This window comes from Mauremys mutica, chromosome 14 (genome assembly GCF_020497125.1).
Source record: "Mauremys mutica isolate MM-2020 ecotype Southern chromosome 14, ASM2049712v1, whole genome shotgun sequence".
In the NCBI taxonomy this organism is placed as follows: domain Eukaryota; kingdom Metazoa; phylum Chordata; order Testudines; family Geoemydidae; genus Mauremys; species Mauremys mutica.
Genome location: NC_059085.1, coordinates 17,589,358 through 17,612,699, shown reverse-complemented (window position 1 = coordinate 17,612,699; position 23,342 = coordinate 17,589,358). Strand labels below are relative to the sequence as shown.

General features: G+C 45.8%; 1 protein-coding gene across 2 annotated transcripts in view; it reads left to right on the top strand.

The window, feature by feature from the left end:
* The first annotated feature begins 2,442 nt into the window (after positions 1–2,442).
* Positions 2,443–23,342, top strand: part of RBL2 (RB transcriptional corepressor like 2) — a 52,972-nt gene continuing 32,072 nt past the window's right edge. The window contains exons 1-3 of one of the 2 annotated variants that reach the window (XM_044987389.1): positions 2,443–2,690; positions 7,800–7,930; positions 12,254–12,454. In XM_044987389.1, the coding sequence (XP_044843324.1) occupies positions 2,505–2,690; positions 7,800–7,930; positions 12,254–12,454 (518 nt within the window). In that variant the 5' untranslated portion in view covers positions 2,443–2,504. The remainder of the gene's footprint in view (positions 2,691–7,799; positions 7,931–12,253; positions 12,455–23,342) is intronic. The other variant, XM_044987388.1, reaches the window with a different exon arrangement.

Sequence of the window (23,342 nt, the reverse complement as noted above, 5' to 3'; positions counted from 1 at the left end):
ATCTTGATTTCTGTCTCTAAATATTTTCTCTTCAGGGAAAGTCTTCAGTGGAAATGATCAGTTAGTATATTTATCACTAGATAATAAAACGTGATAAAATATTTATAATTGCTTTTTTCTTGAGAGTAATATTGTGTATGTAGCTTAACAGGAAAGCCATAAAACAATTGCCCCGGCATACACCTTTCTGGCTGGCATAGAGCTAGCTATGTAGACTGTGCCTCACTTAAAGTTGCCCCCACACTGGGAGAATGGCTCTGTTTTTAAGTGCTTTTAACTTTCTAACTCGGGTTTGTTTTTATTATTTTTGTAAATAGTTATTGGGTAATTTTCAGTGAAGATTTAGTCATACTGAACATCTAGGCCTTAATCCTGAAAAGAATTATTAATGTGCTTCACTTTATTCATTGTGTGAGTAGTCACATTGACTTCGGTGGGACTGCTCACAGACCCTGATCTTCAACTTGTGTAAGATGCTATAGCTCAGCTGAAATCAACTGAACTATTGTAATTAACACCAGCTGAGGATCTGCAAGATCAGGACCTTAAATTGAAAAGGTTTAGCCATTTTGAGTGATCAGAGCAGAAAGGTGTTTTTAAACACACACACACAGCCCTCAAGTCAGCTTGCTCAAATGGGGGAGGGAGGAGAGTCACCCCAGACTAAAATCAAGCATGGAAAATTTGTTAGAAAGGAGAATTTTTCACGTTCTGAACATGTGAGTATAAGGTCATATGAAAATCTTACCATTCTTTTTTAAAAGGCACTGTTCTTTTCACATTAGTCATATTTTAACGTAAATTTAATTTGTGCTCCCAACTAGTCTATTAACAATTATCATATTAGAGCCCAGTCTTCCAGTCTCATGGCATCATCCAACTCCCATAGAAATGAATGGGACTTTGTCCCTTGACTTCAGGGGGAATTGGGCCCTAAAGTACTATTGAGTTAAATGAAAATGTTGCTACATTAGGAACTGTAGGTTTCACTCACAGTAACTGTTAGCAAAAATTATGTAATCTTTCATGCTCTTTAGATTAATTCTCTGGTGCCATCTAGTGTTTTTAGAGTAGACTAAAAATGTCAAATCCTAGTTCTTGGAAAATAGTTTCAGGTACACCTTTCACTGCTTTTCAATTTCACTTTTATGTATAAAATCATCCCAGCTGTTCTTAATATTTGTGATTTAGACATGAAACTTGACTAATGCAAAACCAAATAGACCTAGTTAAAACACCTTTCACAGCAAGGGTCTAAAATGTTCTTGACTTTCCCTGATTTTCAGTATTAAAACTTCATCGGTACAGAAATTTGAGAGGATTGTTCAATTTCCCCTCCTATTCTTGGTGAAAAGAGCCAACAGTAGTGGATTTACTTTTTTATGTGACCACTTATCCTCTGAAAATGGAGATCTACCAGTTCATTTCAGGTTGACTGACGGATAGTAATGACTTTTGATCACTATCAACAAGTAGTGGGATTGAACCCAGAAAGGAAAGATTGCATACTCCATTAACAATTACTGCCCATAATTGTAGAACCTATTCTTCATAAAAGTCTAAAACTTCGTTGGGGCACCGAATTCCACTGGTTTATTTCATTTGGTATTAGATTGGGGGGGGGGTCAATTTTATATAAATTGGCTTTTTATCTAATTGAATGCCTCACTGAGTCAGAGGGAAAACGATGAATAATTGTATTGTGCCTTCTAACTGCAGACCTCAAAGCACCTAGTGAACATTCATTCACTGCGTGTAACCCTGCAGCAAGGTATGTAAATATTAGTCGCCTCGCTGGTAAAAATGAGATGAAGGAGTCTGTGACTTGCCCCAGGTTACGGAGCAAGGCAGTGCCGGAGCCAGGTGTAACACCCGGCCGTTCTGATTCCCCAGGCCCTGTTCCAATCGCCTCACAGGCCCGCGCCCTCCCGCTCACAAGGACCTGGGGCTGACAGCCAATGGGAATCCAGCCCTTCCGTTTCCAGCGGAGCCTCCCCACGGGCTGGCGCCGCGAGCACAGCGGGCGGGGATTAAACGCCCGTTAGGTGACTCGGCTGGAGACCCACGTGGCTAGTAGAGGGCAGAGCTCCCGGGCGCGGCGGCGGCGGCTGTCGCTGGCCGGCCGGGCCCCAGGGCAGTGACGCGGGCCGCCCTGCTGGAGCCAGCGCGTGAAGCGGCCGCCCTCCCGCCGCCTGAGCCATCGCAGTGCATGCTGGGCGTGGTAGTTTTTGCTGCCTGGCTGTGGGACGCGATGGAGGGGGGTGGGGGTTGGCACGGCTTGCTGGGATAGGTCACCTAGGCGCCGTCGCAGGCGGGTGCGTAGGGCGAAGCGTACTGCGCCTGCCTGCAAGGAGCCCGTTGATTGGTAGGCGCTCCCCGCCGGACCAATCAGGGTGCAGGGTGGGGCAGAGCTCGGCGCCGGGGTGTTTGGATTCGAACGCAACTCCTGGCCGGCGCAGGCGCAGTGTGAGGGCCGGCGTTGCCCTCTAGTGACGGGGTAGGGGATGCCGGGCGAGGAGGAGGAGGAGGCCGAAGCGGGGGTCGCGGGCGGCGCCTCCTCCCCGCCGGCGGAGGAGTGGGGCACTCGGCAGCGCTATGAGGAGCTCTGCAGCAGCCTCAACATGGACGAGCGCGCCCGGGCCGAGGCCTGGCTCAGCTACCAGGGCATGAAGCGTAACTACACCCTGGAGGTGAGGGGGGGCCCGGGGGTTGGTGCATAGGACTAGCTGCGGGGGGGGGGGCGGCCCGGGAGGGGGGTTTCGGTAAGAGGGGGGCGGGGGGTGCATAGGACTAGCTGCGAGGGGTGCGGGGGGGGGTGCATAGGACTAGCTGCGGTGGGGGGCGCTCTCTGTGACAGGCACAGTGCGGACCAGGAACGCTGTGGGAATCGCATCCCTTATTGTTTCCTTAGAGACTCTCCTCCCCAACGTCAGGAAATGGCTCAGTATTGCTGCCCTCTGTGCAGGAGTCCTAACGCCCCTCCTCCCCTGCACAAAAAAAGGATGTTAGTGGTTGCCCCGTGAGGGAAGGAGGGTTGGATTCCCTGAGGTATGATGTGTTAACCAGAGGATCTAACTTTTTCCTAATCGAGACAAAACCAAACTGTCGTCCTGCCTGAGATAGTTGCAAACCAGGATATTTCTCTCCAGTTCCTTTAAAATTGCTGTGTCCCCATTTCTGCAACATTCCTGAGACCCAAAAATGTGTTAAACCAAGTCTAATCAAATTTCTTCTCATTAAACCTTTGTTAAAAAGTGGGAAGTTTAAGTGAAGTCTACTATTTCTAAAGCTTTGCTGCTTTTATAAAATATTAGCTGGTGGTACGAAGTGTTTTTTATAAATTAACATAATACATTGTGTGATGCAGTATCCTCAGTATTTCTGTTGGTTCTTTGGCTTGCTGTTTTCAGAATTCAGTAGTTCGCAATGTATGTTCCCATATGGACTAATGGGGTTCTAGTGTACTTACTAGTAATTTGCGCAAAGATGTTTTTCAGCTATTGTGTATTATATCCAGATAAAGTACTTTTTTGTACTGGTGTTTTACCAAATGTTGAACTAGGTTTTCTTTCATATATTACACTAGTTTCTGGATTTAACAACAGAATAAAGTAAAGAAAAAATTCAGAACTCAAGGACACAGATACTAAAAGAAAGAACATTCAAAATTTAAGTAATAAAACTGATTGTTCTCCCAGCCAGTTTTAAAAGTGTGGTTTGCAAACTGTTGTCTAGCTGTAATGGAAAACAAATACAGTCAAACCTCGCAATAACGCGAATTCGGATATAACGCGATCATAAGTTGGCTCCCCTTTATGGCCATAATACTGTTTGCGTTTTGCCGGAATACTATACTATACTTTTATGACATTTATAAATAAACCGCATTCTTCCGGTTTTATAGGATAATGTGACTTGTGGCCACTGAAGTCTCATTGCACTTAGTTCTCGGGTTATACATGTGTATGGTGTTTGCCGATGAATTTATTAATTTCTTATATTTTAAAAAATATTTTACCGTTATGGTCAGAGAAATTGTACTCCCTAGATCAACTAAAGAAGGGCAAACAACAAACTCAGCTTGCTAGAGAGCTAGGAATTAGCGAGTCCACTTTGCGAGGGTGGAAAAAAGAAGAAAAGCTCCGTAGCCTTCCCTGCATTCTTGAAGAGGAAACTGGTTTACAGCGTAAAAAGGTCAAGTTTGCTAATGACGAAAGTCTAGATTCAGCCTTGTACCAATGGTTTGTCTAGGCTCGCTCAGAAGGAGTTCCCATTTCTGGCCCTATTCTGAAAGCTCAAGCAGAGAAATTTGATCGCCTTATCAATGGAAATGTATCCAAATTTAAGGCGAGTAACGGCTGGCTGGACAGATTCAAGAAAAGGCACACTATAAGCCAAGTTCTTGTGTCTGGGGAAATCTGCTCAGCTGATAAAGAGGCTGCCGATTCCTACCCAATTGAGCTTTAAAGTTGCTGGAGGAAGGTTGCTACACAACCGATCAAGTTTACAACTGCGACGAGACTGGTTTATGCTTTACAGTGTTACCCGATCGCACCCTCGCAACCAGGACTGATGGTCACAAACGAGAAGGCTTTAAAGCAGAGGAAGGACATCAACAAGTCTGGCAGCCACAAAGTCAGACCTCTGATGATCGGAAAAGCGTGGTCTCCCAGATGTTTTCATCATGTTAATATGACGGCCCTTCCCTTTGAATACACCAACAGCAAGAATGCATGGATGAATAGATCCATATTTGAAGTCTGGTTCCATAAAACTTTTGTGCCAGCCGTTCAGGCTCATTTGTGAAAACTAAAACAGGAGGAAAAAGCTCTCCTCCTGCTGGATAATTGCCCTGCCCTGCCCCCCCCCCAGTGGAAAATCTTGTCAGTCATGACAGCAAGATGAAAGTCTCTTATCTCCCGAAGAACGTCAGAAATCCAGCCACTGGAGGAAGGCATCATATCGCCATTTAAGCAAAACTATCGTTGCGAAATGATCAGGTGGATGGTAGTGGAAAACAACTCCTCTGTTGACACATCACTGGCATCACTCAACTTGAAAGAAGTCTGTCACCTCACCGGGAAAGCCTGGGATGCTTTCTCTGTATGTTGCATTGAATGATGCTGGATAAAGGGTCTTGGTCCAGCTTTTCTGTCATCTACACATGATGATGGTAATGACAATGAGCCTGAATTTACAAGAGTCATTGAAGATGACATACGCTTAGCCGAAGAAGCTCTCAGAGAATATGAGCTCAATCATCATGATATCCTCAACTGGTTTTCAGCAGATGACATCTGCCCCATATATGAACACATCTCAGATGACGAAATTGTTGCAAATGTCAGCGGGAAGAATGAAGCTGCACCACCAGAGCCTGAAACTAGTGGCACTAATGACGATGACAACGATGATGGCACCTCAACTCCCCCACCAAAAGTGTCCGAGGCAGTAAAGCACCTAGAGGCCAGTTTGGGGTGGCTGGAAACTCAAGACGTGGGCAGCGTCAAAATCCTCCAACTCAGAAGCATTCTTGACTTTGCTAGAAGCCAACAGTCCGCAGCAAATAAGCAGACCACACTAGATAGCTTTTTTAAGTGATGAAATTTAAAATTATGGAGTCATGCAACCAGATTGACTCTGCGCAATGATTAGTATAGTCGATTTCATGTTTCTTTCATGTACATGTAATTAAATTACTACTTTTGTGTTTAAAACAGCTGGGATAACCCTTGTTGTTTTTACAAGACTGAAACTGACCGTCTTGAAATGGTAAATTTTCATAACCCCGCTATAAAGTGACCCCGCATTTATCGTGATCGAATTTTTGGACCCCAATTATCACATTATAGCGGGGTTTCACAGTAATATGTGCCTGCTTTCCAAAATATACACATCCAGTTTGCTTACACAGCTACTGTGATTGAATGAAAATCCGATATATGCACACATGAATAGGTACCTATTGTGCATACAAATATCTGCAGTACCATAATAACCACAGTTTCTATGTGTGATCTAGCACAAAGTTGTGCACATACTTCTTTGTGGTCAGTTTTTGGAAACTCAGCTTTTAAATTTGATCCCCCGAAGTTGAGATTCAAATTTATTTGAAAAATATTTCTACCTGATAACTTTCTTAAAAAAATAAATATGGTAGTAAAGAAAAGTGTGTATATATAAAGTCTGAATATTGTAGGATGGCAATTAAATAGAATTTACTGTGCAAATAAAACTTTTTTTATTCATATGCAAAAATATATTTAAAGTGGAATTAAGATACAGCAAGCACTCAGTCAGCACCCTGTGCTGCTTGTGCCCTACCAGCATATGATAATTTAATTCCCAAACTCAAAGGATGCAATATCAGCCTCTGTTACATACTTCTTATAAGAAAGTTGTTTAAAAAAAAATCACCAAACCACAAAGGTTAAAAAAACAAGAAAAGCTTAGTTAATGGGATGTTTTCCACGTAATACAATCTTAACTCTGCCTCCTTTTGAGGACCTTTATGTATGTCCTCTTACTGTGCATCAAAAGCCTGATTTATTTGGAAAGGAACAGTGAGGTCAAAGCACCAAATTTAAAATCAACTTTTTGGTAATTTAGAAAATTGTTACCTCAATTCCAGATTTTGAATGTTAACTCAGTGTCAGAGACACAAGGTGTTTGTTTTTTGTTTTTGTTTGTTTGTTTGTTTTTTAAATGAACCAACTTCTGTTGGTGGAAGGTAGTTTTCAAACATCTCCCTGAAAAAGAAATCTGTGTAGCTTGAAAGCTTGTCTCTTTCGCCAAACAAAATTTGTTCAATAAAAGATATTAACTCACCCACCTTGTCTCTGTAATATCCTGGGACTAATACAGCTACAATGACACTGCAAACAATTCATTGGCAGTAGAAAAAGTAGCTTATTGCATAACACATTTTATCCATTGATGTCTGCTGTATGCAGTTAGGATTTCTCTGATTCGTACTTTGTCAGTTGAGGTCTTATGATTTTATTTAAATTGCTACCAGGTTTTGATTTTTTTTTTTTTTTTTACTGATTATCAGGAATAGATTTATCTGGTCTTAATTTTCCTGTCCTGCAGAAAGATGTATTATGGCTCTGATAGAGAGTAAATATTGGCAGTTGGAACATTGAGAGTGACATGCTAGACTTGCCAATAAGATATTTCCTGACAGGACACTAGGATATATGTGCCCACTGCTAGAAAATGCCTTGAATCGCATCTGCATGACACTTCGTTACCTTGATGAAGTAGACATATGAAGCCAGACCAAGTGTATACGTTTCTAACTATATTGATTGTGGGTGCAGCCAGACTAGAGAGCCCAAACTTGAAAACTTTCATTCTTAGCCTTTGAGGAAAAATGAACAAGTGTCCTTGGGAACATTTGGGGAAGAAGAATGTTCTGGCAGCCAGGAGCAGTTGCTTTCATATCCACAAGGTGATAGAACATTTAAAATAATCTTCTCTTGTTAGAAGTAAAAAAGCATGCTAAATGCCCCATGTTAAATTTGGCTTAAACATGAAATTGGTAAGTGTACGTTAATTGATTCTGTAGTAATTTTGATGTTACCTAATTTTAGCATTTTTTTAAATTCCTTTATTACATTATAACTAGAAAGAGCTTTTGAATAATTGAGTTAAGCTTTACAATCTTTCCCTTGAAATGTACTGGATTATTTTTTTGCTTTTTTCCTCTGTATTGTATGCATAGTAGTAAAAGTAAAAGAAGTAAAAGAAACACTTGTCAGTGTATCCTTTAAATGACGTAATGTTTAATTTCACAGGGGAATGATCTACACTGGCTAGCATGTGCCTTATATGTGGCTTGCAGAAAAGCAGTCCCAACTGTGAGCAGAGGGACAGTCGAGGGAAACTATGTATCCTTAACAAGAATATTGCGCTGTTCAGAACAGAGGTAATTCTCTTTCAAAAGTGCAACTATGTTGTTAAAATGTAAAAGACTGCATTTCCCCTGCAAATGTCTAGTAATTGAGAGTGAGGGTGAAAATTATCTTTAACTCACTCTTATTTCCTGCGTTTTGACACACACTGTCTAAGAACAAAGGTCTTGCAATATGACAACATTATCATGAGTTAAAGACAGTTTTTGTCTTTAATAAAGACTTTCCATCATTCTGAATGAGGATGTTTAACTCAGAAGGTTTTAACAGACTTTCTTGTGATTTTATATCTAGTCACAGTTCACCTGAATCATTAGCATGTTGTAACCACAGTATTTTTTCTCTCTCTCAGGCTGGGTTTTCAACCTCAGGAATAACAAGCAGGCCCATAAAAAGTAGTAGTGTGTGTGTGGGGGGGGTGTTTTGGCGGGTTTATTTGATGAAATCAAGTAAAAGCTGAGCTGCCTGTTTAATATGTAATATTCATATTCTCGTCTTGACTTTTTCTCAAGTACTTAGTGGTAATAACCAAATGAAAGTGAGAATTTATAAAGTTGTGCTAGTCACATGAGACATTTTCTTGAAATTTACACACACTTTCTCCTTCAAACAGTGGAGAGATGTCATCTTTGAGTTGTGGTCCCTGTGTGTATTCCACGCACTCCAGGTACCTGAGACTGGAGATTTCTACCAAGTAGTGTTTGTTGTTTTGTGGCTATGCAGTTATTGTCCATGTGCTCCAAGCTGAGGATATAAGGAGTGGGGCAGATTGATGCCTCTCCAGTTCCTTCTTACTGCTGCATGGCCTGATTCAGAATCCTCTGAGTCCAAAGCAATCTTGACATTGTTTCTTCTGAATTTGTAAATATATTTGTATGTAGTTTTTAGTATTCTTGGTGTTTGAGTTTTTATAGTCTAGTTAGTATAGTCTCCCCAGTCGGATCCACTTTCTGAGCACAAGTTCCGGAGCAGAGGCCAAAACCTCTAAGCCTCAGAAACCATTGCCTCTTGCAAGAGTAAGGGGCATACTCATGTGCATAAGGACTGATCCCCTTCCTGATCTGCCTCTAAAAGAAAGTATCCCCAATTCATTCCAGGTCTTGTGAATCCTTGTGCATGGGTCTTAAGGGTTTAGGTCGTCTTAAATCTTACGCCCAAGAGGGAAAGGCGCAAAGCAGAAGGGATCCATTGGTCTGGCTCCAACTTAGAGGCTGAAGGATCGTCATCTGCCAGATACAGACTGGGAGCTCCATGTTGGACTCCTCACTGAGAGTACTGACCCACTCTACCAGGGATCTGCTGATGTTAGTGCCCTTGGATGCCTTGGCTCTGTTGGTCCTGACACCCGGGACTCTGCGAACTCCATGATGGACGGAAACATTTACCTTACCAGAGGATATTTTCACTTTGCCCTAACAACACTGTCCTTTCTTGTCTGGTCTGGTCCTTCTCTGACACATTTCATTATCAGAAGAAACCACTTTGAGGAGAGGAGATTCTCCCCTCCCACTGCACAAGCCAGAACATTCTTTCACTGGTAAAACATGAGCTTACCTTCTTGTTGGCCGTGTCTGTTATTCTAGATGAGCCTTTGCTTCTTTACAGGAGGCAAGCCCAGATGGAATCTCTAAAAGGTATTGGAGCCATCCTCTTCCAACATACAACTATCCAGGGGATCGATGACAGTGTCTTGGTGTCTCCCCAGCCAGTTGATCCTAGAATCAGCAGATATTCCTGCTATTTCCTGACCCAGAAGATTTCAGGGCTTTCTGTTAGTTTGCTGTGGATCCACCCAGCAGCAGTTGGTGCCTTCTGTTTGGTAGAAGGCCACTCCATTTTTACATACCCAACAACAATCAGATTCCTGAAAGGTCTCGTTTACCACTGGTGGTGAAACCAGTACCTCAGTGAGATCTCAAGCCTTATACTATCAGTACTACCAGACCACCCTTTGAACCACTGATGACATGTTCAGTGTCCCACTTCTCTATGAAGGTCCCCTTCCTAGTTGCCGTCATATCAGCCAGAAGTGTAAGTGGATTAGGAGCTCTCATGGCTTATGCCATACGCCATACTAGAGGTTTCCCTTCAACTTCATCCAAAATTCATCCCCAAGGTAATTTCCAAGTTTCATATATATCAGCATATTCACTTACCAGTAGGATCCTTTTCAAAATCTCATACTTTCAAAGAGAAGAGGAGACTTTACTCTCTTGATGTCAGATGGGCTTTGCTTTCTTTCTTTGCAGATAGAAAGACAATCAAGAAATCACCAAGATTATTTATTGCTATAGCAAAGTAATCATGAGGACAAGCATTATATGTTCAGAGACTCTATGTGGCTCTCTGGCTGCATCGTTCTATCATCAGTTGGCGCATATTCCTCTCCCAGATGAAGTGGGAGTCCATTCCAGTAGAGCACAAACAATCTCAATGGCATCTCTGAGAGAAGAACCTGTGCTGGACATTTGTAGGATGACTATCTGGAGCTCCATCCAGATCTTCACAAAATATTACACCTTAGTCTAGTCCTCTTTTGCAGATAAATCTGTTGGGATGGTATTTTTACAGACATTTATACCAACTGTATTCTCAAACCCTCTCCTGTTTGAAGACTGCTTAACAATTACCCATGTGTGGAATACACATAGGGCCTGCATTCGAAAAGAAATGGAAGATCTTTACGTATAACTGGGGGTTCTTCAAGATGTGTAATCCCTGTCTGTATTCTATTACCCACCCTCGTTCCTCTCTGCTTCAAGCTTATCTGGTTTGCGATGAGAAGAGGGACTGATGAGTCATTGGTCCGCCCCTCCCCCATATCATCAGTTCAGAACACAAGGTGAATAACTACACAGGGACGAACCTACAGATGGGGATTGCTAGAAATTTCTAGTTTCAGGTGCATGATGCACTTGTGTATCTACTTGCGGGATACAGATAGGGATCATGCATCTCAAAGAACCTTCAGTTACAGATATGTAACCTCCATTTCACCTCCACACTTCAGCCTATAACGCGCCTTAGGTGATAAGATCTGTACCAAAGTTTGAAAAATCCCTTTTTACCACATGCTTAAAATCCATTAAAGGAATAAAATAAATTATTTCCTAAAGCTATTGACTCAGCTGAGTCAGTGTTAATCAGTAATGCAATTGTGTTTTGTGGTGATCAAGCAGCCTAACATACAAATGATTATAGCAGGAAAACGTAGCTATATAATAATTAATAAAGTATATTGTTGGACATTTTATATAAAACGCAGAAAAGTTTTGTTAAAAGCAAAAAGAAATAGAGGAAGGTAAAGACACAGGATATACATTTAGGTGAATCCAGCTATAAAAGACAAGTGGGGGGGGGGAGGGGGAATTAGAAGTCAGGGAAGAAAGAGCAATAAAACCATAAGGCAAATGAAAAATATAGTCTAGTCCAGTGGTTCACAAACTGGGGATTGGGTCCCCAAAGTGGGTCGTGGCCCCATTTTAATGAGGTTGCCAAGGCTGGTGTTAGACTTGCTTTGAGGCCTGAGACCGAAGCCCGAGCCCCACCCCGGGGGCTAAATCCCAAGTCCCACCACTCAGGGCTGAAGCTCAAGGGCTTCAGCCCTGGGTGGCAGGGCAGGGCAAGCCACCTGGGGCTGAAGCCCTTGGGCTTTGGGCCCCCTGCTGGAGTGCTGAGGCTTGTGCTTTTGCTTTGTCCCCCCACTGCCCAGGGTGGCAGGGCTTGGGTGGGCTCAGGCTTCGTCCCCCCCCCCCCCCTTCCTGGAGTTGTGTAGTATTTTTTGTTGTCAGAAGGGGGTCGATGTGTAATGAAGTTTGAGAACCCCTGGTGTAGCTTATTTAAAAGCATTGCAGAAATGATACATATGTCATGTTCTGTCTTTTCCCTCTGTGGCTATAGATTTTCCTTGGTACTGTGAAGAGTGCAGGGGTATCTTTTTTTTTTTTTTTTTTTTTTTCCCCCCCCCTGCCAAAGTAGATAAGTGGTTCAGGGAAATGGGGGAAGCTTAAGATGCACACTAGTCTGAGCCACTGCAACTGATGGTGCATATGTGGAAAAAAGCCACTAAACTGCAGTGTAAAGTCACTGTGAGTACCAGCAAGTAATGGTACAATGTTCTTGTTAGGTGTCTGAACTCAACCTTGTTCATGAACAAAGAGTGCTCCGAGTTTTAATTGTCTTTGCCTGCTTGTAATCATGCAATGTTATCAAACCGTATACACCATTGTCAACAGTTGATGAAGTGTAAACCGTGTTACGTTTTGTTATAAAATGTTTTTTATAGTTTATTTTTCATAAAAATGAACTCCTCATCTGCATCTTTTAAATGTTCACAGCTTGATTGAGTTTTTTAACAAGATGAAGAAATGGGAAGACATGGCAAATCTACCCTTGCAATTCAGAGAACGTACCGAGAGACTGGAGAGAAACTTCACTGTTTCTGCTGTAATTTTTAAGAAGTATGAACCCATTTTCCAGGACATTTTCACGTATCCTCAAGATGATCGACCTCGTCAACAAAGAGGAAGAAAACAGAGGTGTGTGTTTGTTACTTTTTCTAACTGATTTTGGAGCAACGATCATTGATAATTTCTTGGTGCTTTAGTTTTATATTTTTTAATTCAATGTATCTCCGAGTAATTCCTGCAGTTTCGTTAATAGGTCATTCTTCTTTCTTCTGGGCTTCTCTTTACGGTAGTAAATTTCTATTCCATTGCCTTGTTGAAAGACTAAATAGATTTTATGTGCTGTACATAATCAGATTTTATGTGCTTGGTGTAACTCCTCTTTTTCTGATTCTGTACTTGTCAAAATTTCATGTGCCTGAGTTTGTTAATGTTGAGCATGGCTTCCCTTGATTTCCTTTGACTGGTTAACCAAGATGGAAACGTACCTGTTCATTGGTGCTTCCATCTGTGCAGCTGATGCATTCCTCATGTCTATGGTGCACAGCCTTTCTTTTCCCTTTCTAACACTTACAGTTAATTTTTTTTCAGTTCTTATATTTAATGCATGTTTCTGTGAGCACGTTAGTACCATATTTAAAACTGGGCTTATTTAAACCTTACTCATAAGACCATTTGGGACTGTCCAAATACTGGTTTTGAGTTATGGAAGATCAAAAAATATTGAATGTTCTGTAACATAGAGTTAAAACACTTGAAAGAGAAACAGTTATTAAAATGAATTAGTTGATTATAACATGGAAGTAGAAAGTTATAGTAAATCCCATATATAATTCTATAATAAGAGTAAATCTTGCAAATTGTTAGCATGGATAATACCAAGAGAAGATCTAATATGGTTCTGGAGATTAAACTGGAAAATCACACTCAGGAGCATCTACACAAAAAAATGGTTTGGAAATCTTTTAAGATGATTCCATGTATAGGCATATGGTGTCAACAGAATAAAAACTGATTAAGACTTCTTGACAAATTACATTTGATCAAACTAGCAGAATCTAAAAAAGAATTTACTAGAGAAGGAAATAGAGGAAATGGACAAAGGAGAATTTTGAGGTTAACTGGATTCCTTGTTGATTTATTTTAAAAAGTAAATAAATAGAATTACTTAAGGGAGCATTTAACTAATTTAGTCTTTCAAAATAGAAGTACTGTCAGAAATGGAGAGGCACTAATGAAGCCTCTTGAAGTCGTACAAAGATCCCTTGTATGTGAAGCTAATAGACCTATTGTATAACCCAACTTAGGCAACTTTTTAAAAGTGTAAGGACAAGAAAACTTGGGAGACATAGACTTTATTACTTTTGTCTACATTTCATAGCAAAATTCTATCCTGGGGATGAGGTGTGGCACCAGACGTGTCAGTTGGGTTGGTTTATTTTCAGAGAAGCAAGGACTGGTGATGTGGAGTTTAAAATATCAGTCTTTATAAAGAAAAGGTAGTTCTGCCCAAATGTGGAAGTACTAGCATCCTTTCAAATCATTCAGTAAATCAGATATTAGGGTTTTAGGTACCATTGCTGTAATCAGTTTAAGGGAAAAATAATAGAATTATTCCACCTGGAGTGATCAAGATTTATGCCAGATCAAACAGAACATATGAAGATTGTTCAGTATAAAACCTGAATGGGGGAATTGGAGATACTAGACTAAAAGAAGTTTTTGAGTGGAGATTTTGTTTTGACACCAAAGCATTTTTCATTTGGGATGAGTTGGCTGATTGTACTATTGTTATACAGCAATTTTACACACGGTATTAACTAATATGTAACCCTCAGCAGGGTTCAGACCCCTTCCTAGAAAAGGAGGGAGAGGTACCAAAAATAGTAAAATATATAGCAGAGTTGGTCTTACATTTGGCATTATCACTGAAAATATTTGGATTCTTTCAAACACTCGATGAGGGGTTCATAATGTCTGGAAACTCAGATCTCCAAAGACTACAGTTAGGATTGTTTGAATATGGAAAGATTTTTAAATTTACCAATATCCCTCTTTTTAGACGTCCGGTATTAGGGAGGCAGAATAGTTTGGCCTAATGGAAAACTGGAGAAAAGGAATGCTTTTCTCTCCCACACTTCTTGCTTAGGATTTATAGCATAATTTCATTCTCAGCAGAAGATTCTTTGGTTGAAGGCTCATAGTGGATTTGATCTCTCTCACGTGTGCAGTAGGGTTGCCAACTTTCTAATTGCACAAAACCGAACACCTCTGCTCCGCCCTTTCTCTGAGGCCCTTCTACCCCCCCCCCATCACTCGCTCTCCCCCACCCTGACTCACTTTCACCGGGATGGGAGGTATGGGCTCTGGGCTAAGGGTGCGGGCTCCAGATAGGGCCAGAAATCGGGTTCAGGGTGTAGGAAGGGGCTCCGGGCAGGGGGTTGGGTTGCGGTGGCGGGGGTGAGGGCTCCAGCCAGGGCTACGGGCTCTGGGGTGGGGCCGGGGATGATTGATTTGGGGTATGGAGGGGTCTTTGGGCTGGGGCCAAGGGGTTTGGGGTGTGGGAGGAGGTGTGTGCTCTGTCTGGGGGTGCAGGTTCTGGTGTGGGGCTGGGGGAGGGTGTAGGAGGGGGCTCAGGGCAGGGAGTTGGAGTGCAGGCTCCAGGAAGGAGTTTGGGTGCAGGAGGGGGCTCTGGGCTAGGGTTGGGAGGTGGGGTGGAGGGAAGTGTGGGTGCAGGCTCTGGTTGGGAGTTTTGGGTGCAGGAGGGGACTTTGGGCTAGGGTTGGGGGGTGGGGTCCCAGCGTCGCTTGCCATGGCTCCCAATAAGCGTCCGCCAGGTCTCTGCGGCCCCCTTGGTGCATGGGCGGCCACTCAGGGAGGCTCCACATGTTGCCCTCACATCAGCATGCACCGCCCCCGCAGTTCCCATTGGTTGCAGTTTCCGGCCAATGGGGGGAGCTGCTTAGCCGGCACTCGGGGCACTGGCAGCACCTGGAGCCGCCCGTGCTCCTAGGGGCTTCAGGGACCTGGCAGCTGCTTCTGGGAGCCACACAGGGCTAGGGCAGGCAGGGAGCCTGCCTTAGCTCCGTCCTTCTGCTCCGCCACCGACCGGACTTTTAATGGACCGGTCGGTAGTGCTGACCGTAGCTGCCAGGGTACCTTTTCAACTGGGAGTTCCGGTTGAAAACTGGACGCCTGGCAACCCTAGTGTGCACATGCATTCATGTGATTTCCTCCTCCTTTCCCCCAAATGTGTGTGCCGAGGATCTGTTTGTTCCATTAGGGAATGACTCTAATGACAGATGTTTGCAAAATCCTAATTTAGGGCTTGTCTAGAGGGGAATATTTGTGCACAGTAAGCCAGGGTGTGAACTTAAAGTATACTAGTTACTCCCCATGTGGATGCTCTTACTGTGCACTAAGTGTCCCCCCGCAGGCAGTTTAGTACAGTACAATTCCAAAGTGCATTAAGCTGATGCGCACAAAGGCACTCTGAGTGCACAGTAAGAATGTCCAGTCAGGAAATCAATGCATTTTAAATTCATACCCTAGCTTCCTGTGCACTGATTTACCTATGTAGACAAGCCATTAGATTAATCTATAACAGTAGCAGTTTAACATTTCCCAATTCATCAAATGTATTATTGATACATTGTATAGTGGGGGTAGACTATTTCTTTTGGTCACCTGCCTTGTAGGTGTTAACTCACATTGAAGTATGAGTTAAACTGATTTTGTGTATGTGTAGTGTTTTTTGTATCTTGGAGGTGAAAGGGAGTTCCTTGCAGAGATGGAGTATTGGTGCGAGTGACTAATGTGATATGTGGGTGTTGAGGAAAGGTAAAGAAGGTTCCTTAACTTGTCATTCTTTGAGTGATTGCTCATGTGTATTCCGCAATAGGTGTGCGTGGTTGCCACGTGCACTGGTGTCAGAAATTTTCCCCTAGCAGTACCCATAGGGGAGTGCCCCTAGAAACCCCTGGAGTGGCGCCTCCATGGCGTGGCATATGGGGCGCTGCATGCTCCCCCCACCCTCAGTTCCTTCTTGCCGCCAGTGAAGGTGCTTCAGAACTGCTTTGCTGTAGCTTGTCCCCAGAACACTTGTTCGTTAACTGTATGTGACCTGTAGTTAGTACTCAATTAGATTAGATTAGTTTAGCTAGTGCAACCTGGGTCGGGTTTTAAGTCATGTGACACTTGTAGGCACCCGATGCTAGTGAGTGAGTCGCACGTGGACTGTCTACGCTCTTTGGGTGAAACTCATCTCGGTGATCCCTGTAAAATTTACAAGTTGTTTAAGCCTCAGACCGAGAGAGAGAGAGATTAGGCTCCGAGGTATGCTCATGGAGTCGGTGTTGACCCCGACTCCAGTGTACCACTCCGAGTCGGCACCAGGCACCGCAATGTCAGTGCGCAGCGACCCCCCGGCGCCATCTACTAGTTGGCACTGCTCCCCGTCCGTGGGGCACGCCAAGAAGGCTAAGAGGCCTTCGCCGCGGAGGCACTTGAGTAAATCTGGGGCAGAGACTAGACCCGTGTTTGCAGTCCTCGATCACCATTGGCCTCTAGACCTCCAACTCAAGTCAAGCGGAGTAGCCCAGCCCAGTCAGAGCAGGCTTCCCCGGATGTCCAGATGCCCTCCACGCCGGAGGCCCTGCCCATGGACATTATGTCCATGCCAGTACCAGGAGCACTGCCAGTGTTGGCTCCATGCTCCAGAGGCAAGCCACCGCTGGGATCTCTGCAGTCGCCCCTGACTCAATACTGGTCTCGGTCAAGGGAACATTCCCGACGCCGTTCACCGCTAAGCAACCGTTCCATGTGTAGTCCACGTGAGTCGCCCTCAACTCCCACCAGGTTGTCTGGCTGGGTTCTGTATGACCAAAACTCCAGGCACCACTCTGCCTCGAGGAGTGAAAACTGACAGGACCGAGGCAGATGACACTGAAGGTCCTCGTCTCGGAGGGGCTATCGTAGCCGGTTGCGACACGAACGTCAATGCCATTCCCATTTGTTGTCCCGCTCCAGGACCCCGCCACGGCACCATTCCTGCAGCCACGGGTGTTGATTGCCGGCAAGTCACCGTCACGGATTCGCCCATCAGAACCAATCACTGAGCAGTTGTTACTGACGGTACTGGTCCTCCCCATCGAGGTTGTGGTTTCAGGGTCAGCACCGCTCCCAGCGCCACCGCTCCTCCAGGGACAGTGGGGCAGGTCGTACATCAGGCCAGCGTCGCTTCGTAGTCGTCCATTGATGGGTCAGGCCAGCCAAGCCAAACAGCCTGCTCCCCGAGTGCCACAGAACGTGCAGTTGCACTAGGCCCCGTGGCTGGCGCAATGGTACCAGTGGGCACTGTGGCCCCTGACGCGGGTTTGTTTGGTGGCTGGAGCCTCAGAAGTGCCGTTGGCCTCCCCTCTTCCAGCCTTTGGGGAAGGAGTTGGTGGGACGTACATCCTCAGCACCAGGCCCGGGAGACCAACCAGGTGGTGGATCCTTTGGTGCCAGTGGACATGCAAAGTACAGCGCCAGCCTCCTTGCCCTCGCCGATGAGGTGATTATGGCCCCTCCTCCCTCTGTCCCGCAGGAGGACTATATGGCCCACCAAGAACTATTAAAAAGGGTGGCATCAAGCCTCCTCTTCCAGGCAGAGGAGGTGGAGGAGCCCTCGGACTTCCTGTTTATACAAACTGTCCGCCTTGGTACCAGGCAGGGTGGCTTTGCCTCTCCACGAAGGGGCAGCAAAAATTTCAAATGCCCTGTGGCAAACCCCAGCCTCATTTGCCCCCATCTCTAAGAGAGCGGAACACAAGTATTTTGTGCCTGCCAAGGGGCATGAATACCTATACACCCACCCTGCCCCTAACTCCCCGGTGGTCAAGTCGGTCAACCACAGGGAGCGGCAGGGCCAACCAGCCCCTACTTTGAAAAATAAAGATTCAAGGAGGCTGGGCTCATTTGGAAGAAAAACTTCTTCATCCTTGAGCTTCCAGTTACGGGTGGCAAACCGTCAGGCGCTCCTGGGCCGGTAAGAGTTCAACCTGTGGGGCTCTTTGCCCAAGTTCAGGGACTCCGGGCAGAAGCGTGACAGAAAGGAGTTCAAAGCGCTGGTGGAGGAGGGTACAGCGGCTGCCACGGCAAACCTGCAGGCACCGGCAGTTGCAGCGGACATGGCCGCGTGGTGTCCATGAGAAGGACATCATGGCTCCTGCTCTCTGGGCTGTCCAGTGAGGCACAGATCTCCTTGCAGGACCTCTCATTTGATGGCAAAGCTTGGTTTGCGGAACAAACAGATATAAAACTGCATGGCCTGAAAGACACCCACACAATTCTTCAGACTCTGGGCCTCTGTGTTCTGGCTCCGGTTAAACCTAAGTTTAAGCCACAGCAGGCTCCCACCCAGCCCACCCACTCTAAATACGAGCCCACTAAAAAAAGTCGCAGGACTATAAGAAACTCCTGTAGAGGCGGTCTCGGCCTACCCCACAGCCTGGGTCCTCCAAGGGCAAACAGGCAGGTGGTTTTGATGGGACGCCCGGGGGCGCCCTGCCAGTTCTCATCAGGGATCCACCCACAATAAAGCTTCCCTTCTCTGACTGGTTGTGCGCTTTCCTCCCTAACAGTTTGCGGCTAACCTCGGACCGATGGGTCCTCAACACCATCTCCCAGGGTTACATCCTCCAGTTTTCCTCCACCCCCATCCTTCCTGGTGGACCCCTCTCATGAGGCTCTGCTTGAGCAGGAGGTGGGGCGGCTCCTTGGCCTAGGAGCGGTGGAAGTGGTGCCAGCGCAGTTCAAATGCAAGGGATATTACTCCTGCCATTTCCTTATTCCGAAGGCCAAAGAGGGGTTCGTTCCCATCCTGGACCTGTGAGGCCTGAACCAGTACATGATGAAGCTCAAGTTCCGCATGATCTCCCTGGCCTCCATCATTCCCTCCCTGGATCCCAAGGACTGGTACGCTGCCCTGGTAGGATGCGTACTTCCACATCCATATAATCAAGGGACACAGATGCTTCCTCTGTTTCACAGTTGGGCAGGAACAATACCAATTTACGGTCCTCCCATTTGGTCTGTCCACTGCCCCCAGAGTATTTACAAAGTGTATGTCTGTGGTGGCGGCCTACCTCAGGTGCTGTGGGGTCCAGATCTTCCCCTATCTGGATGACTGGCTGGTCAAGGGCAGCTCCCAGGTGCGGGACCATGTGGAGCTCCTTCTGTCCACGTGCACCACTTTGGGCCTGTTGGTAAATGACACCAAGTCCACGTTAGTCCCGATACAACGCAGTCCTGGATGCTGCGTCGGTCAGAGCCTCCTTCCCACTGGACAGGGCTCATCGACATGGTCACAAGGTTTCCAGTGACAACAGCCAGAGTGTTCCACCAGCTCTTGGGTCACATGTCGGCATGCACATATGTGGCCCACCACGCCAGACTCAGGATGAGGCCCCTCCAGCTGTGGTTGGCCTCGGCATTCTCTCAGGCCAGAGACAGGATGGACAAAGTCCTCACTGTGCCCAAACCGGTGATCGCCTCCCTACAATGGTGGTCCTCCCCAGGGAACATGCTCCACGGGGTCCCGTTCAGGGGCAGGCCCTCGTCAATGGAACTGGTGTCTGATGCATTGGACCTGGGTGGGGAGCCCATGTGGGGGACATTCAGACCCAAGGTCTGTGGTCTGCGCAGGACCTGGCCCTCCACATAAACGTCAAGGAGCTCAGGGCGGTGCAGCTGGCGTGCATGGCCTTCCCCTCGCACCCGGAGGGCCGGGTGGTCAGGGTTCTCACGGACAACACGGCCTTGATGTTTTACATCAACGGGCAAGGTGGGGCCTGATCCTCTGCCCACTGCCAGGAAGCCTTCAGGCTGTGGGACATGTACCTACAGGCCTCTCGCCTACCGGGCACCCGGAACTTGCGGGCGGATCACTTGAGCAGGGACTTCTCCTCTCAGCATGAGTGGTCCCTTCACCCAGAGGTGGTGTACAGACTTTTCCAAGAGTAGGGAACTCCCCAGGTGGATCTGATTGGGACCAGGCAGAACCATCATTGTCCCTGGTTCTGCTCCGGGGAGGAAGGGCTGGGATGGGGCACTATCTCTGATGCCTTCCTCCTGTCCTGATTGGGCCATTTTCTCTATGCCTCCCCTCTTTCCCCCCCCCCCATTTCCCACTGATAGGCAAGGTCCTGGAAAAGATAGATAGGGCCCGGGTTCTACTGATTGCCCTGGCATGGCCCAGGCAGCATTGGTACAGGACCCTCACGGGCCTGGTGGTTGCCCCGCCGTGGCTGTTGCCGTCCTGCCCAGACTTGCTCTCCCAGGACCAGGGCTGCCTCCTCCACCCCAACTTAGCGGCTCGCCACCTCACGGTGTGCTGCTCAATGGTTAGGCCAGGAGGAGAGGACGTGCTTGGAAGGGGTTCAGCGGTCCTCTTGGAAAGCAGGTGACCCTCCACGCTCCGGGCCTACTTGGCAAAGTGGTCTTGGTTCTCCTGATGGGCAGATGAGTGGGACGTTTTCCCCGTGGCTGCCCCGATCCAGCTCATTCTGAACTACCTTCTTCACCTTAGAGCCCAGGGCCTGGCGCCCTCATCCATCAAGGTGCACTTGGTGACCATATCAGCCTTCCACCCACCAGTGCAGGGCCACACAGTATTCTCCCATGCTATGACTGGCCGATTCCTTATGGGATTGGATCATCTCTTCCCGTTTGTCAGGCCCCCAGTCCCACAGTGGGACCTGAACCTGGTGCTGGCCTGCCTCACGGACCCCCCGTTTGAGTCGCTAGCTACATGCTCCTGGTCGCACCTCTCGTGGAAGGCAGCCTTCCTGGTAGCGATCACGTCAGCTAGGCGGGTCTCGGAACTCAGGGCCCTGACCTCTGAGCCTCTGTACACGGTGTTCCATAAGGATATGGTCCAGCTCCGCCCACATCCTTCGTTCCTCCCGAAGGTGGTCTCTGCCTACCACATGGGTCAGGACATTTTCCTGCCGGTCCTCTGCCCCAAGCCCCATGCATCTAGTGAGGAGCGCCGCCTCCACACGTTGGATGTGTGATGGGCTCTGGCTTTCTACGTGGAGTGGACAAAACCGTTCAGAAAGTCCTAGCAGCTGTTCATCATCTCGGCTGAATGCATGAAGGGTCGGCTGATCTCCACTTAGCAGCTCTCCAATTTGATCACATCATGCATCCGCACCTGTTATGACCTGACGGGAATCCCCCTGCCGTCAGTTGTGTGGGCACACTCAACTAGGGTGCAGGCCTCCTCGGCGCCTTTTTGGCCCATATCCCCATCCAGGACATTTGTGGGGCTGCTACATGGTCTTCAGTTCACACATTTACCTCGCATTATGCGATCATCTCCCAAACCAGGGAGGACGCTGGGTTTAGCAGGGCTGTGGTCTGTCCCGAGAATTTGTGAACTCCTGCCCACTTCCAACAGATATAGCTTGGAATCACCTAATGTGGAATAGACATGAGCAATCACTTGAAGAAGAAAAGACTTTTCCGTAACTGGTGTTCTTTGAGATGTGTGGCTCATGTCTATTCTACATCCCACCCTCCTTCCCCTCTGTCGGAGTGGTCTGGCAAGAAGGAACTGAGGGTGCGGGGAGCGTGCAGCGCCCCTTATACCGCGCAATGGAGGCGCCACTCCCAGGGGTTGCTAGGGGCACTCCCCTGCCGGTACTGCTAGGGGAATAACTTCCGACACCGGTGCACGTGGCGAACACGCACACCTATTGTGGAATAGACATGAGCAACACATCTCGAAGAACACCAGTTACGGGAAAGGTAACTGTCTTTTCCTTGTTATAAGGGTTTGCAGGGGTTGTAAAATGGCCCTTAAGCAACCATGGCCCATTATAATCTGTGCCCTTTACATCCCTGGAACTTGTGCTTGGTAATTCTGGGCTGTGGAATGATCCACTGGCATCCAGATAAAGCTGTTGTAAGTTAGGGCTGCTTTATCTCACATCAGGGGCTGCATTGGCTCCAGAGCATCACAGAATATGGCACTTTAACTGTTTATCTCGTTTTCTTATGGCATATTCAATAAACCTAATTACTGTAGCACCTCACAGTCTGGTGGCTGTCTCCATTCCTAGGAAGACTATAAACTTTTTTTAAAGGAAAATTTATGCTCATTAGAAAATGTTGCAACTCCCTATTTTAAAAAAAACAACAAAAAACTTCACCACGCTAAGACTGAGAACTGGTCTTTTACAGCACTCATAGTATTTGTTTTTATTTAACTAGCAGTTATGATTATTAGAGATGCTGACATAAAATGGATATGACAGTTTTAAAAAAAGAGAGGTTTCTGAATTTAAATGATGAATTGTTAATTATCTGAGGTTACAAAAATGAAAAACATAACATTGGGAAACAGGTATTCACAAATAATAGAATACCATCTGGGTCTAAAAGCAAAACAAAAAATGCTGATATGTCAGTGTTAAACAAAATAGTAGCAGCAGTAGATAAACTATTGGTTTACATGAAGGCCATATTGAAGATCTATGTTTTATTAGGGTAGATTTCGTCTAGTCACTAACTGAAGTAAGACACGAGGAACACTGAAAATACATTGCCTGATTTTTAGAACTGTGTATGCACAAATGCATGTCACAGTTTTTGTGAGTGCACAATTCTAAAAATCTGGCTTTCACTAAATACATGTTATTAAAGACCACAGAACCCACTGATTAAACACAGTGTTTGTAAGCCATTTGTACTCTGACTCTCAGAACACATTGCTAATTATTACGATCTTCAGTAATTTTTGCAACACTTGGTGTATGTATGAAGATAATAATTTTTAAATGTACAATAAAAAATATTATTGATGCTGCTCAGCTTATAGTTAACTTTTATTGAAACAGCCTCTTTCTGTGCTACAGACAGAAACAAGCAAATACCCAATACAAGCAAATCTGTCCCTTTTTTTTTATTTTTATTTTTTTAAAGTGAATGAATAATTTTCACTCACATTTTTTAATTGAGAACCCTGTGAAGGATT